At 50.3% G+C, this 13612-nt stretch overlaps 2 protein-coding genes across 2 annotated transcripts in view; one reads left to right on the plus strand and one right to left on the minus strand.

The window, feature by feature from the left end:
* The window catches only part of PPCDC (phosphopantothenoylcysteine decarboxylase), a 165537-nt gene extending 158406 nt beyond the window's left edge, over positions 1 to 7131 (minus strand). The window contains exon 1 of the mRNA XM_082198750.1: positions 7077 to 7131. The gene's annotated coding sequence lies outside the window, so the exon portion shown is untranslated. The remainder of the gene's footprint in view (positions 1 to 7076) is intronic.
* Positions 758 to 13194, plus strand: SNX22 (sorting nexin 22). The gene is made up of 6 exons (XM_082198880.1): positions 758 to 913; positions 6172 to 6255; positions 8187 to 8291; positions 8383 to 8474; positions 11155 to 11228; positions 12197 to 13194. Exons 1-6 carry the CDS (start codon positions 836 to 838, stop codon positions 12331 to 12333), a joined length of 570 nt encoding a protein of 189 aa, XP_082055006.1. The 5' UTR covers positions 758 to 835; the 3' UTR covers positions 12334 to 13194.
* Positions 13195 to 13612: the final 418 nt, after the last annotated feature.

Here is a 13612-nt window from a genome sequence, read left to right on the forward strand (position 1 = left end):
TTGTATACTGTGCTATACCTGCAGATCTCGGGGCAGTTGCAACATAAAATCACAATATTTAAAAACACAAAATAGACAATAAAAACAAAAACACCCCAATAACCCTCCCCTCCCCAACACATTTTAAAAGAGAATTGTATGTCAACCAACCAAAGAACTGGTTAAAGAGGAACTTTGTCCCCTATGCCTGGCGCCTAAAAGAGTTTAATGAAGGCGCCAGGCAAATCTCCCTGGGGGGAGAGCATTCCTCAAAGGGAGAGCCATTGCAGAAAAGGCCCATTCTCAAGTTGTCACCCTCCAGATCTCTCCTGGAGGAAGAAATATAATCTTTTAATACCCCCCATTTTTTCCTAATATTTCTTGATCATTTAATAAATTCTCATTTAATCTCCATCTTATTGGGAAATTTTGCCCTGTTCCTAATTCCACAATAATAGAGTTGTGATCTGATAACGTTCCGGGTAAAAATTATACCTTCTTTATCTTAGTGTACAAATTTCTAGAAAGCCATACAGAGTCCATTCCGCTCGCAGAATGATCCGCGCTAGCATAAAATGTGAATGGTGGAGGAAGAAAAGGGAGCGGGTAAGAGGAAAGTAGGCTAGAGGAAAGTTGGGGAAGGAGGAGGGGAGCGGACAAGAGAGAAGTTTGCTCTCCACTTTAAGCGCAGCGCGCACGAGCCCTCCGAAGCGGCGGCGCTTGGGAACTGCGCGGCTGGAGCGCGCAAAGGCGGCGGGACCCGACGGGGCGGGTCTCCGCCGCAGAGGGCGGAGCGGTTTCAACAAGCCCTGAATGAGCCCGCGGGGGCGGCTAGTCTCGGCTCCGAGGAGGCGGCATGCAGCTGCAGGTCGCGGTGCCCTCGGTGGGGCTGCAGCTGTCCGAGGGCGACCAGAGCCCGGAGAAGGCGCGCACGGTGAGTGGCGGCGGCGGCAGCCCGTCGGGTTGCTCCCGGAGCGGGGCTTGGGTTCTTTTGCAGCCGCGGGGCCGGGAGGGAGAGCCCGTCCGCCGATGCCTCTGGCGGGCTGGAGGGGAGAGCGGCTTCGAAGGCAGCGGGTGCCGTCGGTGCCCGTGGCCAGCCTGCAAGCGCCTTTGGCAGGGAGAAAGGGGGCGCTGAACTTGCTGGTGGGGCTTTGCAGAGGCCGGGCGAGCGAGGGAGAGGGGGCGAGCGAGGGAGGGGCTCCTTTGCGGCGTCCACCAAGGGAAATGAAGGAAGGAGCCCGACACGTGTAGCCTGGGGACCCTTCAGAAGTGAGAAGGCGCGCGAACAGCCTGCTTCTGGCGTCTCCAAGGGACGCGAGACGCGATTGTGATTCTTCCAACACCGCCGCCTTTTTGAGCCTGGTGAAAAAGAAGAAAGCTGGAAGAAGAGACGCTTGGGGGAAGGACGGACCTGGAGACTCCCTTTAGCGATTGAATGACTTGAGTCTGTGTCCCCCAACAAGCCCGTACCCCACCGCTCAAAAAGGGGGGTTTATTACAGCTTCTGTGGGCCAGAGATGTGGGATATGGCAGGTGTAGATAGAAAGAAAAATGTTAGCAGTGAGGGCGGAGAAGAATGAAATGTAGACCCTGATAATTGTGCTGAAGCTTAAAAATCTCCCAAACAAGTACAGTGCCCCCATCACATGACAGAGTTGGTAAGACCAGCAGGGCACTATTTGAGGCTCCCAGTCGTGTGTGTGTGTGTGTGTGTGTGTGTACACAAATGCGCATGGGGGAGCATGAAATTGGGTCTTTGACCTGGGTGAAATAAAGCCAAGTTTTGGCTCTGCCTCCTGGCACTGATGAGCTAATGAACAACTGCAGTGCGATTAAAAAAAAACAAAACCTTATCTCAATTCAAGGCCACAGGTGATAGAACCAAACTTCAAAATACTTCCTTCTCTGGGAAGAAAGTGCACACTGTGGAAAGCACTTGATTAAATATATCCTCCTCGTTTCATTGTTTAAGCTGAGTTCCCATTGGCATCATCGCCGCAGGCAGCAGTTTCTTATAAGATGGGAATCCTGTGACACACACACACACCTGGAAGTTGTTGGACTACAATTCCCATCATCGCTGATGCGGACCATGCTGGCTGGGCCTGTTGGAGTCAGAGTCTCACAACGTCTAGAGGGCCACAGGTTCCGTGTTCCCCTAAGAAGGCTTCCAAAAATGGGGTAACTGGAAACACATTCATTCCATGACGTTTCTCAGTGTCTCTGTTCTGTTAAAAGATAAGAGCTGGCATGGGAAGCCTGTTGGCCGCTAGATAATTATGGAGTCAATCAATATCTGGAGAACCAGCCGTTTCCTACCCCTGACTTAAAGAAATGTTTATGCTGCTTGAAAGTATGCCGGTTGAGACAATAATACACAGAATACGGGAATAATGTGTTTTGTTAAAATGATGCATATTGTTCCAGAAACCTGCCCACCCCCCTGCCATGTTTGGGGGGAGGGAACAGCCACTCCTCACACTGTTGCCACAATAACACACACACAAACACACACCTACCCTGTAGGAACGGGCAGAATGGCAGTTGTCGTGCCTCTGCTCCTTGCAGAACTAGAAGAAACTAGGAGGTTGCTAAGATCTGTAAGGCAAGATCTACTTCACTCACATCCACACACTTTAAAAAATCCTTCTGGCCATGAGGGGCCAGAAGGCACAGAGTAGCTGCCGCCAGTACATTTTGGCAGCTGAGGCAGACCCCAAAATTGCACCTCCCTTCCCTGCCAGGAAAGAAGACCTACATCCAGAACAAGGGGAGTGGAGGAAGATTGGCATTGGGATCAGCTGCCCCAGTGGATCCCTTTGCCTGAATCAGTTACCTCATCTTGCCGCATGGGTGGACCAGCCTTGAGTGCAGTACAGTGGTACCTCAGGTTAAGAACTTTATTTGTTCCGGAAGTCCGTTCTTAACCTGAAACTGTTCTTAACCTGAGGTACCACTTTAGCTAATGGGGCCTTCCACTGCCACCATACCGCTGCCATGCAATTTCTGTTCCCATCCTGAAGCAATGTTCTTAACCTGAGGTACTATTTCTGGGTTAGTGGAGTCTGTAACCTTGAGCATCTGTAACCCGAGGTACCACTGTACTTAGAGATGACAGATTCTCATGTAGCACCACTGTAGGTCATTCTGGGGTACTGGGGGTGGGAAACTAGTTAACCCGAGGGTGGGGTGGGGATCAGTATGGTGTAGTGGTTAGAGCATCGGATTAGGACTTGGAGATCAGGGTTCACATCCCAACTCGGCCACGGAGCTCACAAGACAACCTTGAGCCAGTCAGTCTCTCCACCTGAAATACCTCACAGGGCTGTTCAAAGATGAAGACACAGGAGAACTATATACACCACTTTGAGCTCCTTAGAGGAAAGGTGGGGGCATACATCTAATAATCAGGGCCATCCCTCCCATAAAGCAAGGTGAGGCAACTGCCTCTGGCGGCCGGATCCACTGGTGCAGCAGAACCCAGCAGAGATCTTTATTCCCCACTCGTTCCTGATGTAGATCTTCACTCACCCCTTCTTTCCTAGTGGGGAGGTCTGCCTCGGGTGCTAAAATGTCCTGGTAATAAATAAATGAACTGTATCGCGTGGCTATAGAATGACTTGGGCCTTTGGATTCCTCTAGGCCAGTATGATAGACTCTGACTGGCAGCAGAGTTTTCTCCAGCGTCTTGGACAGAGGTGATCCCTTGCCCTAAAATCTGAGATCCTTTTAAACTGGAGGCAGAAGAGGAGCTTGTTGGATCAATTCAGTGGCCCGTCTATTCCAGCATCCTGTTCTCGCATGAACTGGACTAATCCTCTTTTAAAGCCATCCAAGTTGTTGCCCATCATTGCCTCCTGTGGCAGTGAGTTCCATGGTTTAACTGTGCACTGCATGAAGAAGTCCTTTCTTCTTCTTTTGCCAATTAATTTTTATTAACTTTCCAAATTGTTAACAAATTAACAACAAATTAATTCCATTTAAAAGTTGACTTTCCACCCCACCCTTCCAAGATGCTTCTTTCCCCTCCCTCCTTTGCTGCTAACAATAAAACACTTTATCTTAATTTTGCATCCTTTTGCATCCATTTTCTATTTCCTTTGACTGTTTATGTTCAATTCCTGCTTAGGCTTTTATTTACTCTTTTGCCAGCTAATCGAATAGAGTTAATCTTTTATCAAGCCATGTAAATCATTCATCATAATTTTAAATCACATGTCCTCCAATACGACTTATTCATCATGGCTTTATTTTATCCATCCTGAATCTTCCAACATTCAGCTTCACTTGAATGCCCATGAGTTCTAGGGTCTAGAGATGTGAAGGTTTCAACCTGGGATTTTCTGTGTCCCAAAGCATGTGCTATGGGAAATCTGAGAAGCCCACTTAGATCAGATTTCTGTCGTGCATCTAGCAGTGCTAATGCCAAAAAGCCCAAGCCAAATTAAGAGCAGACACTTAAGACAGGATTCTGGTAAATTGGGACATCAGCTGTGGATTGACCAGCCTTGTTTTCGTGGAGGGAAGTGAACTTAGAGTGGCCTGTGTCCAGCGCACACTGAGCGAAGCATAAACATCAGGCATGGCATCTCTTGGGCACAGAGTTTCCCGGTTTCCTTATTGGTTGGCAATTCTCTCTGTTTAGTTAAGCTGGGTGTGGTGACCGTGGTTCTGTGTTCCAGCTGGAAGGAGCTTACTTTGCTTGTGCCTTTATGGGGAAACTGCGATTGGAACATAAAATGCCTTATGTGGCAGGATATTTTTGGCCCTAGGAACCTAAGAAACCACCTACCAGCCATTGGTCCTTCCAGCTCAGGCAGCAACTCTCTTAGTTGGAGGTCTCTTTTAGCCCTACGGAGAGATGCTACATGGAACTGAACATGGGGGAGCTGAGCATGTCGTATTCTATCACTCAGCCATGACTTTTCACTAATGAATCCGATTTTTTCCTTTTTAAAAATCAAGCTTCTAGACCTCATGGGAAGCAGTGATAGGCTTGAAGGCACATGATCAGGACCTCGTGCAATTTCAGGAAGCAGAGGAGGAGTGACGCAGCGATCCCACTGGCCAGAGGGTTAGACTTCAGTGCCTTGTATCGATTCTTCCCTTCCCAACCCTATTCCACAGTTGTGGGAAGGAAAGAGAATAAAGGATGTGCATGCATATTGGTTTAAAGTAGATCACAATGTGATTTTTCTAGTTGCCAAGTTCTCCCACTGCTGGCACAGCAGGGCTCTTGTATGTGTGCCTAGATGAAGAAGAGAAAGCAATGTATACTAAAAATAGCAGTGTGTGTGTGTACACACACACACACACACACACACACACACACACACACAACCTGCTGCTGCCACTACACAAACTTTCTGTGAATAGACTGCTTTTGACATTCCGGGGGTGCTCCAATTCTTTTTTTTATCCTTGTCTTTTCCTCATTTCATTTTAAATCCATATACCATCTTTTTCCATTGCTGACCCCAAGACAGTTTGCAGCCCAAGGTGAGGACTGTACCATGTGCTCCCCCCCCCCCAATATTTGGATCTGCTGTGCAGAGGAGAGTCTGTTGCTGCAGCTGCAATTCATGGTGACCAGAAGTGAGTGTTGGGTGCGTGAATAGTTCCTTCAGCCGGGTAAACTGAGGCCTGGGCCCAGGGACTTTGGTTTGTTCCCCCCACCCCAAGGAGCTGGCCCCTTTGGTCTCCTTTTCTCTCTCCTGAACAACTAAGTACACAAAACCTGTGTGGCACCTCTGCTACATCTCGGGGGCATCTGGGCACAAACCCTTCAAGAGGAGATATGTGCTGCATTACAATCTACGCTTTGCTGGAGTTGTCCGAAGTGTATTCGCCGCACTTCAACTGCACACATTCCTCAGGCCCGACACGGAGTCTTCTGCTGGGTGTTCTTTTATGCAGAGCCGAGTTTATTCAGCATCCCTGCCCCCCTGCTCCCATTTGGCACTGTTGAGAAGCGAAGCCAAAGGCTGGTTTCAAAGAGGCTTTTGTCCAGCGGTGTTTGCTTTGGGGAGAGACTGGACTGCGGTGCATTGTGGGGGAAGAAAGCAAGATGACCGCCCTGCTATTGCAGAGTTAAGACAGATCTCATCTGTTCAGCAGCAGCAGCAGAGCTGTTTTGTGGTATGGGTGGGGCACGTCCGGGTGAAACTGACGAGCTTGTGCCTAACCTTTCAGGTGTTCAAGGTGGAAATCCTGTGGAACGGGAGGAAACATTGCATTGAGAAGCGCTACAGCGAGTTCCATGCCCTCCATAAAAGGGTAAGGTGGGTGCATGAGAGTCAAGGGGTGGTGGTGAGCTTGTGGCCCTGCTGGATGTCATTGGACTACAAATCCCATCATCCTTGACAACTGCCCATGCCGGCTGGGACTGATGGGTGTTGGAGACCCACCCACTAAAGAAAAATGGAGAAGTACAGTGGTGCCCCGCAAGACGAATGCCTTGCAAGACGGAAAACCCGCTAGACGAAAGGGTTTTCTGTTTTTGAGCTGCTTCGCAAGACGAATTTCCCTATGGGCTTGCTTCACAAGACGAAAACGTCTTGCGAGTGTTCCGATTTTTTCCGCTCCCCCCCTTTTTTCTAAGCCGCTAACCCGCTAATAGCCTTTTAGCCGCTAAGCCACTAAGCCTTTAATAGCCGCTAAACCGCTAATAGCGCTAATCCGCTAATCCGCTAATAGGGTTGCTTCGCAAGACGAAAAAGCCGCTAGACGAAGAGACTCGCGGAACGGATTAATTTCGTCTTGCGAGGCACCACTGTAAGGGGATGGATTGTGCAGAACTGGCAAAATACGTTACGCTAAAATAAGAAAATAAGGTTTTATGGAAGAATGCAAACCCTTTTCGGATTACAGTGGTACCTCTGGTTATGTACTTAATTCGTTCCAGAGGTCCATTCTTAACCTGAAACTGTTCTTAACCTGAAGCACCACTTTAGCTAATGGGGCCTCCTGCTGCTGCCGATTTCTGTTCTCATCCTGAAGCAAAGTTCTTAATCCGAGGTAATATTTCTGGGTTAGCGGAGTCTGTAACCTGAAGCGTCTGTAACCTGAAGCGTATGTAACCCGAGGTACCACTGTACTTACCATATTTTTTGCCCTATAGGACGCACCGGCCCATAGGACGCACCTAGATTTGGGGGGGGGAAATAAAGGGGGGGGGGAAATCCCTCCCCCCCCCCGCCAGTCAATACCTCAGTCCAAATACTTTTAAGGTGGGTGTATGTATATATATATATACATACACCCACCTTAAAAGTATTTGGACTGAGGTATTGACTGGCGGGGGGGTATTGACTTTCAGACCAGCAACATCTGGAGGGCAGGCACCATGTTTCAAATGCCTGCCCTTGCTTTCGGGGCAATGGATTTTTCCTCCTGGGCATTGGATAATTCTATATTCCATATTTTCTGTAAAGCCCACATTGCAGGTCTTGACCCAAGACTTCCAGACTTCCAATTGGGGCTGATCCAGACTGCTTGCTACCTTGATGCAGAGGACAAGATGGCGCTCCCTCTATCCATGCCCTGCCAGGGTGGGGGACTGTTTGGGCCCCAAGAGGCCAGATCCTTACCTCCCCAAAACCCACTGCCCAACTTGGACAGGTGTGCGATCCACCCATCTGTCAGAGTTGACCCATGTGGGAAAGGATCCGCTTTGCCAACGCATTTCCTGCAGGAAATGCACTGGCAAAGCATTGCCTGGAAGGATTGAGTTCTACTCACCAGCCGATGAACAGAGGGTTCGATCCTGCTCTCTGCTTAGGTCTGCTTTGCTGGCATGTTCCCAACAGGGAACAAAATGACAAAGCGGTACCCAGCAGGATTGCTATCGCCCAGTGACATTAGCTGATTGGCAGATGGGTATGGTTTGGGGAAGCAGTTTTGTGGGCTGAATTTGACCCCTGGTGGGATGAGATTGCCCCACAGGCCATAAGTTTCCAACACCCGGTGCACAGAAATGGACCCTGCTGGCAGCTGAGCCTGACTTCAACACTCTCAGCGGAGAGCTGGCTAGTTCTGGGGTCGTAGGACAGAGCAGCTCTCCTCCCAGTGCCTCTCTGACATTCAGCATCCACTGCCAGAAGCAGCGGCTTCCCTCTGCCTAACAGTAGGACCGGCCGTGGGCCTGGTGGATCCTGGAGCTCCTTTGATGTCCACGCAGCTTCTCTGCTCTCTCCCAACCCCCACAGATCAAGAAGAGATGCAGAGTCCCAGACTTCCCACCCAGGCGTGTCCCCAACTGGATGACTAAAGTCCTGGAGCAGCGGCGGCAGGGCCTGGAAGCTTACCTCCAGGTAAGGATGCGAGGCTGGCAGCCAAGTTGAAAACAACCTCCCTTCCTCCCCAGCCTGCTCTCACTGATCCTGGTTCGCCTGTCTCCTGCAGGGCATTTTGCTATGCAATACAGAGCTTCCCAAGGAACTTTTGGACTTCCTAAAACTCTGGCAGTTTGAGCAAGAGCACAAGGCAGATCTTGGGTGAGTGTTTGGGTGAACCGGGGGGGGGGGAGAGAGAGATTGAGCAGGAGCAACACTTTCCCCCTTTGTGCCACTGTCTGGCGCAGGTGGGGAGAACCTTTGGCCCTCCAGATGTTTCTCCAAACACCTCCGTAATCCAAACACCATGATGAGAATGCCAGGGCTAATTACCTCCATATCAGCCCTGAATTGCCGGCACGGCTGGGGTCCGGTCATGTGGGAGTCAGCCATTTCCCACCGGAGGAAACAGGGAGTTCCTGGCCCTCCAGATGTTTCTCAACTGCAATCCCATCTGCTACAGCCAGTGGGTTGTCAGGGTTCAGGGCAAGTCAGGTATTGCGCCCCCCTAACCCATGGTTCCTGCCAGGGCCAGGTGGCAATGGGGGTGGGGAAGGGACTTACCAGCTGGGAGAGAGAATCTGTGCCAGCGGTCACTTATTTTATTTTTTTATTTCATGAAAAATTTACATGGCTTGATTTAAAACAAAACAAAACACACCCTCCAAGCAGTTTTTCTTTTGAAATTTTGCATCCCCCCAAAAAAAGTTTGTGCAACAACCCCTCTGCCCCCCCCCATGCTATGCCATTGGCTACAGCAAGTGTGCCCAGGGGCAAGGGGGATAGGAATTGTGGTTCATTAACACCTGGAGGGCTGAAGGCTCCCTATACCTGTTAGAACTCGACAGCAGCATAGGAGTTTGAGACTGACTGTAGTTTTGTGATTCTTCCAGGACTGCTCTACTTTCTTCTTTACAAAAAGCGCGGGGTATCTCACAATAACAGCATCTGATGCAATGCAAAATATAATGCCCTGAATTTCTTTCTTCATTGTAAGTTATACGTACTGTGCTTTTCTCAAACATCCCTTTCCCTGCAAAATCCAGCGTGGCAGGTAAACTCTTGTTAGAGAGGGATGGGTAGCTGGTCTCTTTTTGACATTGCCCAGGCGCTTTCCTCCCGAAGGAGCTGCAGTCAAAACGCCAGCTCACACACACTGCCCTTGTGTTGATTTACAGACTTTTTGGGGCCTGGGCAATTGACAGCTGCACTGCACATTTAAAGCCCTTGTATTCCACCTTGACAGTCAAAGAATCTTGAGAACTGTAGTTTGTTAAGGGCACGGAGAGTTATCAGGGGACTCTCATTTCTCCTCGCAAAGCTAAAATTCCCAGATATCTCCAGGGAAGAGGGATTGATTGTTAAACCACTTGTGAGATTTGTAGATAAGTGAGGGAAATTGTTGGGTGGGTGGGTGTGTCCTAACAATTCTCAGCACCCTTAACAAACAACTGTTTGTTTTGCCATAGAATTGTAGAGTTGGAAGGGGCCACGGGGGTCATCTAGTCCAACCCCCTGCAATGCAGGGATATTTTGCCCAACGTGGAGCTCGAACCCACAACCCTGAGATCATGAGCCGCGTGCTCTACCAAGTGAGGTCATGACTGTCAAAGCGCTCTAGGTATGCTTGAAGTGCATGATGTAGGTGCAGTTTGAATCTCAAGTACAGTGGCACCTTGGTTTAAGAACAGCTTAGTTTATGAACAACTTGGATTAAGAACGCTCCAAACCCGGAAGTGTTTTGGTTTGTGAACTTTGCCTCAGAAGCAGAACATGTTTCGCTTCCTGTTGAGTGTGTTCCATTTGTAAATTGAGTCTCCCGCTGCTATGGGAAAGCACACCTTGGTTTAAGAACGCTTTGGTTGAAGAATGGACTTCCGGAACGGATTAAGTTCGTAAACCATGGTACCACCGTAGAACCTGGGGTAGATTAGGGTTGTGTTGGTTCCAGCTGCCATCAGCCAGCATGGTCTGGGATGATGGGAGTCCTGCAATATTTGGAGAGCCACAGGTTCCCCAGCCCTGCCTTATAAGCTCCCAGAGCCACCCGTTTCCACACACCAGCTTTTGTATGGAAAGGCTGCCTTTGTTACCACCACTGTTTGTGAATAGCCTGTCCTGCCGCACCCAATGTTCTTCCCGGGGCGACTTTTCCTTGCAGGACACAAGGCAAGTGCTTCACTGCCCCAGTGCTTTGTTTCCACCAGTGGGAGGGAGTCAAAACAGTCCCAACAACAGAAGGGTCCAGCCTTTGTCTACTTACTCCCCGGGGGATAAATGTGCTCATCCAGCCATGGAGGCTGGCATTTATTTTCTCGCTCCAGGGGAATGGGCACTCCCTGTGGCTTGCTTGCTGCTACAAGCGGCAGGGAATGCTCTCAAAAGGGTCTGCTTTGTGCTCTTGCTGGCCAAGTTGCAAGCGCCTGTTCCTTTTGCAGAGAGATAAAGTGCGCCCTCTTCTGGCGCTGCAGCTTAGTGGTAGAGCAACTGCTTTGTGTACAGATGGTCTCAGGCTCAATCCCCAGGTAGGGTTGGCCTGGAGAGAGGCTGCCAGTAGGCATTACTAAGGCAACTTCCTATGATCCCTTGTTCAGAGCAGCAGCATCTGCCTGATACAGCATTAGGCCACTGGTCCATTGCCTACACTGATTATTCTAGTGCGGGGAGAGGATCTCCTGTTTATTGCATTTTTAGCTTTCCTCTCCCTCTTAGGTTCAGGGTGGTGCATGTTGAGCCTCGCTTCCGCACATGCATTTTATTCTCACAACCACCTTGCGAAGTAGGCTAGGAGCTGAAATGGACAGATTCTAACCCAAACGGTGGGGCTCAATTCTCTTTGCAGCCCCGGTTACCTGCTGTCCCACCGGCCGGTCATAAGTTTCCAAAGTGATCCATACATCCTCCCGGCTTCCACAGGTAAGGGCTTCCTAGTAAGGTTTTTGGGGTGGTGATGGAGGGGAGCAGAGCTCTGGGCTGGTTAAGGTCTGTTATCAAGCAAGGGTCTGGGGTGCCTGTCGACACTTTACCCGATACAGAAACAATTTGACGTGTAGTTTTCGATATGGGTGACAAGAGAGCCGGGGGTCCCTCACCTGCCATCCTGGCCTGGCAGGATTGGGGGAGCGGATGGAAAGCAGTTCTTGTTTTGCTGAAAGGCACCTGTGCAAAAACCATTGCAGTGGTAAAGGTAAAGGGACCCCTGACCATTAGGTCCAGTCATGGCCGACTTTGGGGTTGCGGCGCTCATCTCGCTTTATTGGCCGAGGGAGCCAGCGTACAGCTTCCGGGTCATGTGGCCAGCATGACTAAGCCGCTTCTGGCGAAGCAGTGCAGCGCAGCGCACGGAAACACTGTTTACCTTCCTGCTGGAGCAGTACCTATTTATATACTTGCACTTTGACGTGCTTTCAAACTGCTAGGTTGGCAGGAGCAGGGACCGAGCAACGGGAGCTCACCCTGTTGCGGGGATTTGAACTGCCGACCTTCTGATTGGCAAGTCCTAGGCTCTGTGCCACCCGTGCCCCCTTATTGCAGCGTTAGAGATGCCCAAACACTCAGGTTTGGGGTAGTTAAGCAGCATCTCCTGCAACAGGAGGAAGCGGTGGATGATGAAATGATGAAACACGGGATCGCAGAGTCCTAACATGAGCCACTTTTGTGCTCTGGAACTGAACCGTGTGCTAGATCTCATCTGAATGCCAGGTTGAAGATGCCCCTTTGCCCTCTGCTGGGGGCGGCATTGTCCGTCGGCCCATCTCAGGGGGCTTAGCTTCCTAGGCCAGAAAGGGAAGACAGGAAGAGGCCTCTGGGGCTGCTTTCTGCTCCCACCTTTTAAGGGTTGGGTGAATGGGTTGCCACCGTTAATTCCCTCCTCTCCCTCTCAGACTTGCTTCCCGACGTGATCCTGAGCGGAGTCCTGCAGGGTTTCTATGCACCCCGGACGACCTTCTGCCTGCAGTCAAAGCTCTTTGCGGCTCTGCCACCCGCCGACTCGACATCCTCTCCTTTGCAACCGGCCTAGGGAACGCTCAGAGGATCAAGTGCAGCTCTGTTCGTTTGTGGAAAAGCAACCGCCGGCTTCCTCCTTGCGTCGTACGTTGGAAAGAAAGAGGTTGGGGACAAGAAAGAGGTTGGGGGAGCCACTTCTTGAGGCAGGCAGTGGGAAGGAAATGCAGTAGGTTGTTTTGTTAGGCTGCTGAGCTCCAGTAGAGTGCAGCTAACACGGCCAGGGCTTGTTGCCACTTCTGGCAGAGCTGTGGCTCTCAGGTGTTTCCAGGTGACAGCTCTTGTCAGCCCATGTGAGTGACAAGCAGCTGCGAGTCAGGGAAGTACACCTGCCTTCCTCCAAGCTTCATGGGCTGGAAGCAAGAGCAGCACAACAGCAGCTGGGTACTGACTCAGGTCAGGTGCTGACAATGCAAGATGCTCCTAGTGTTTGTGTGCACAGTGACGCCACATTGATAGTCTCCCAGCCTTCCGTCTAGTCCAAAGGGAGGCAGCAACTGCTCCCTCACCGCAGCGGCAAGAAGCCACTGCCAACTTGGCATGGATCTGGTCCAGTTGGCACCTTAATGCAGGTGTAGCCAACGTGGTGCCATCCAGCTGCCAACAGCCCCCCAACTCCCATCAGCCCCAACCGGCTGTGGTCTAACAACACCCAGAGTGTACCAGCTTGGGGCAAGCTGCAGTGATGGGACACAGGTAGCAGAGCCCTCCCAGAGGAGTCCGGGTTTTTCTACAGCGTGGCGGGAGACCAGCAGCTCCTCTAAGCTATCCCAATAGTTTGGGTTATTCCTGCTGCAGAAGATTACTGCTTTCTCAGTGAGGTAGATGGTCTACTTTAACAAAAATGGCTATGCAATAAAAACACTTCCACTACAAATATTGAGTTGGTTTTGAAACTGCTGTAATTTGAGTGAGGGGGTGGAGGGGAGAAGAAGAGTTTCTGACATTGCCAGTGGGCTGGTTTGTGGCCAGTGCTTCTTAAACCATGGTTTACTCTTACAGTGAATCAGTATGCTAGTGCTTGGGGGTGGTGGAGCTGAGCCAAATCATGGTTTAGTTGCAAGAGAGGCTTTGTCCTTCCTGCTCAGTTTGTGATTGCGATGGCTTGGAATAAGCCCCTTTATAAACATACCCACCTTTCATGGGATGCTAGGATTGAACAGCCACTTGCCTTTGTGTTCCAAACAGGGGAGCAAAGAGCTTTCTGAACGAATTTGGCAATGGCTAACAAAGAGAACTTTCCCTGGGGAAGTAGTAAATTTGTGACATTCGCTCCCTAGAATACCCCTCTAAAT

Source organism: Podarcis vaucheri (assembly GCF_965113315.1).
Source record: "Podarcis vaucheri genome assembly, chromosome: 14".
Classification (NCBI taxonomy): domain Eukaryota; kingdom Metazoa; phylum Chordata; class Lepidosauria; order Squamata; family Lacertidae; genus Podarcis; species Podarcis vaucheri.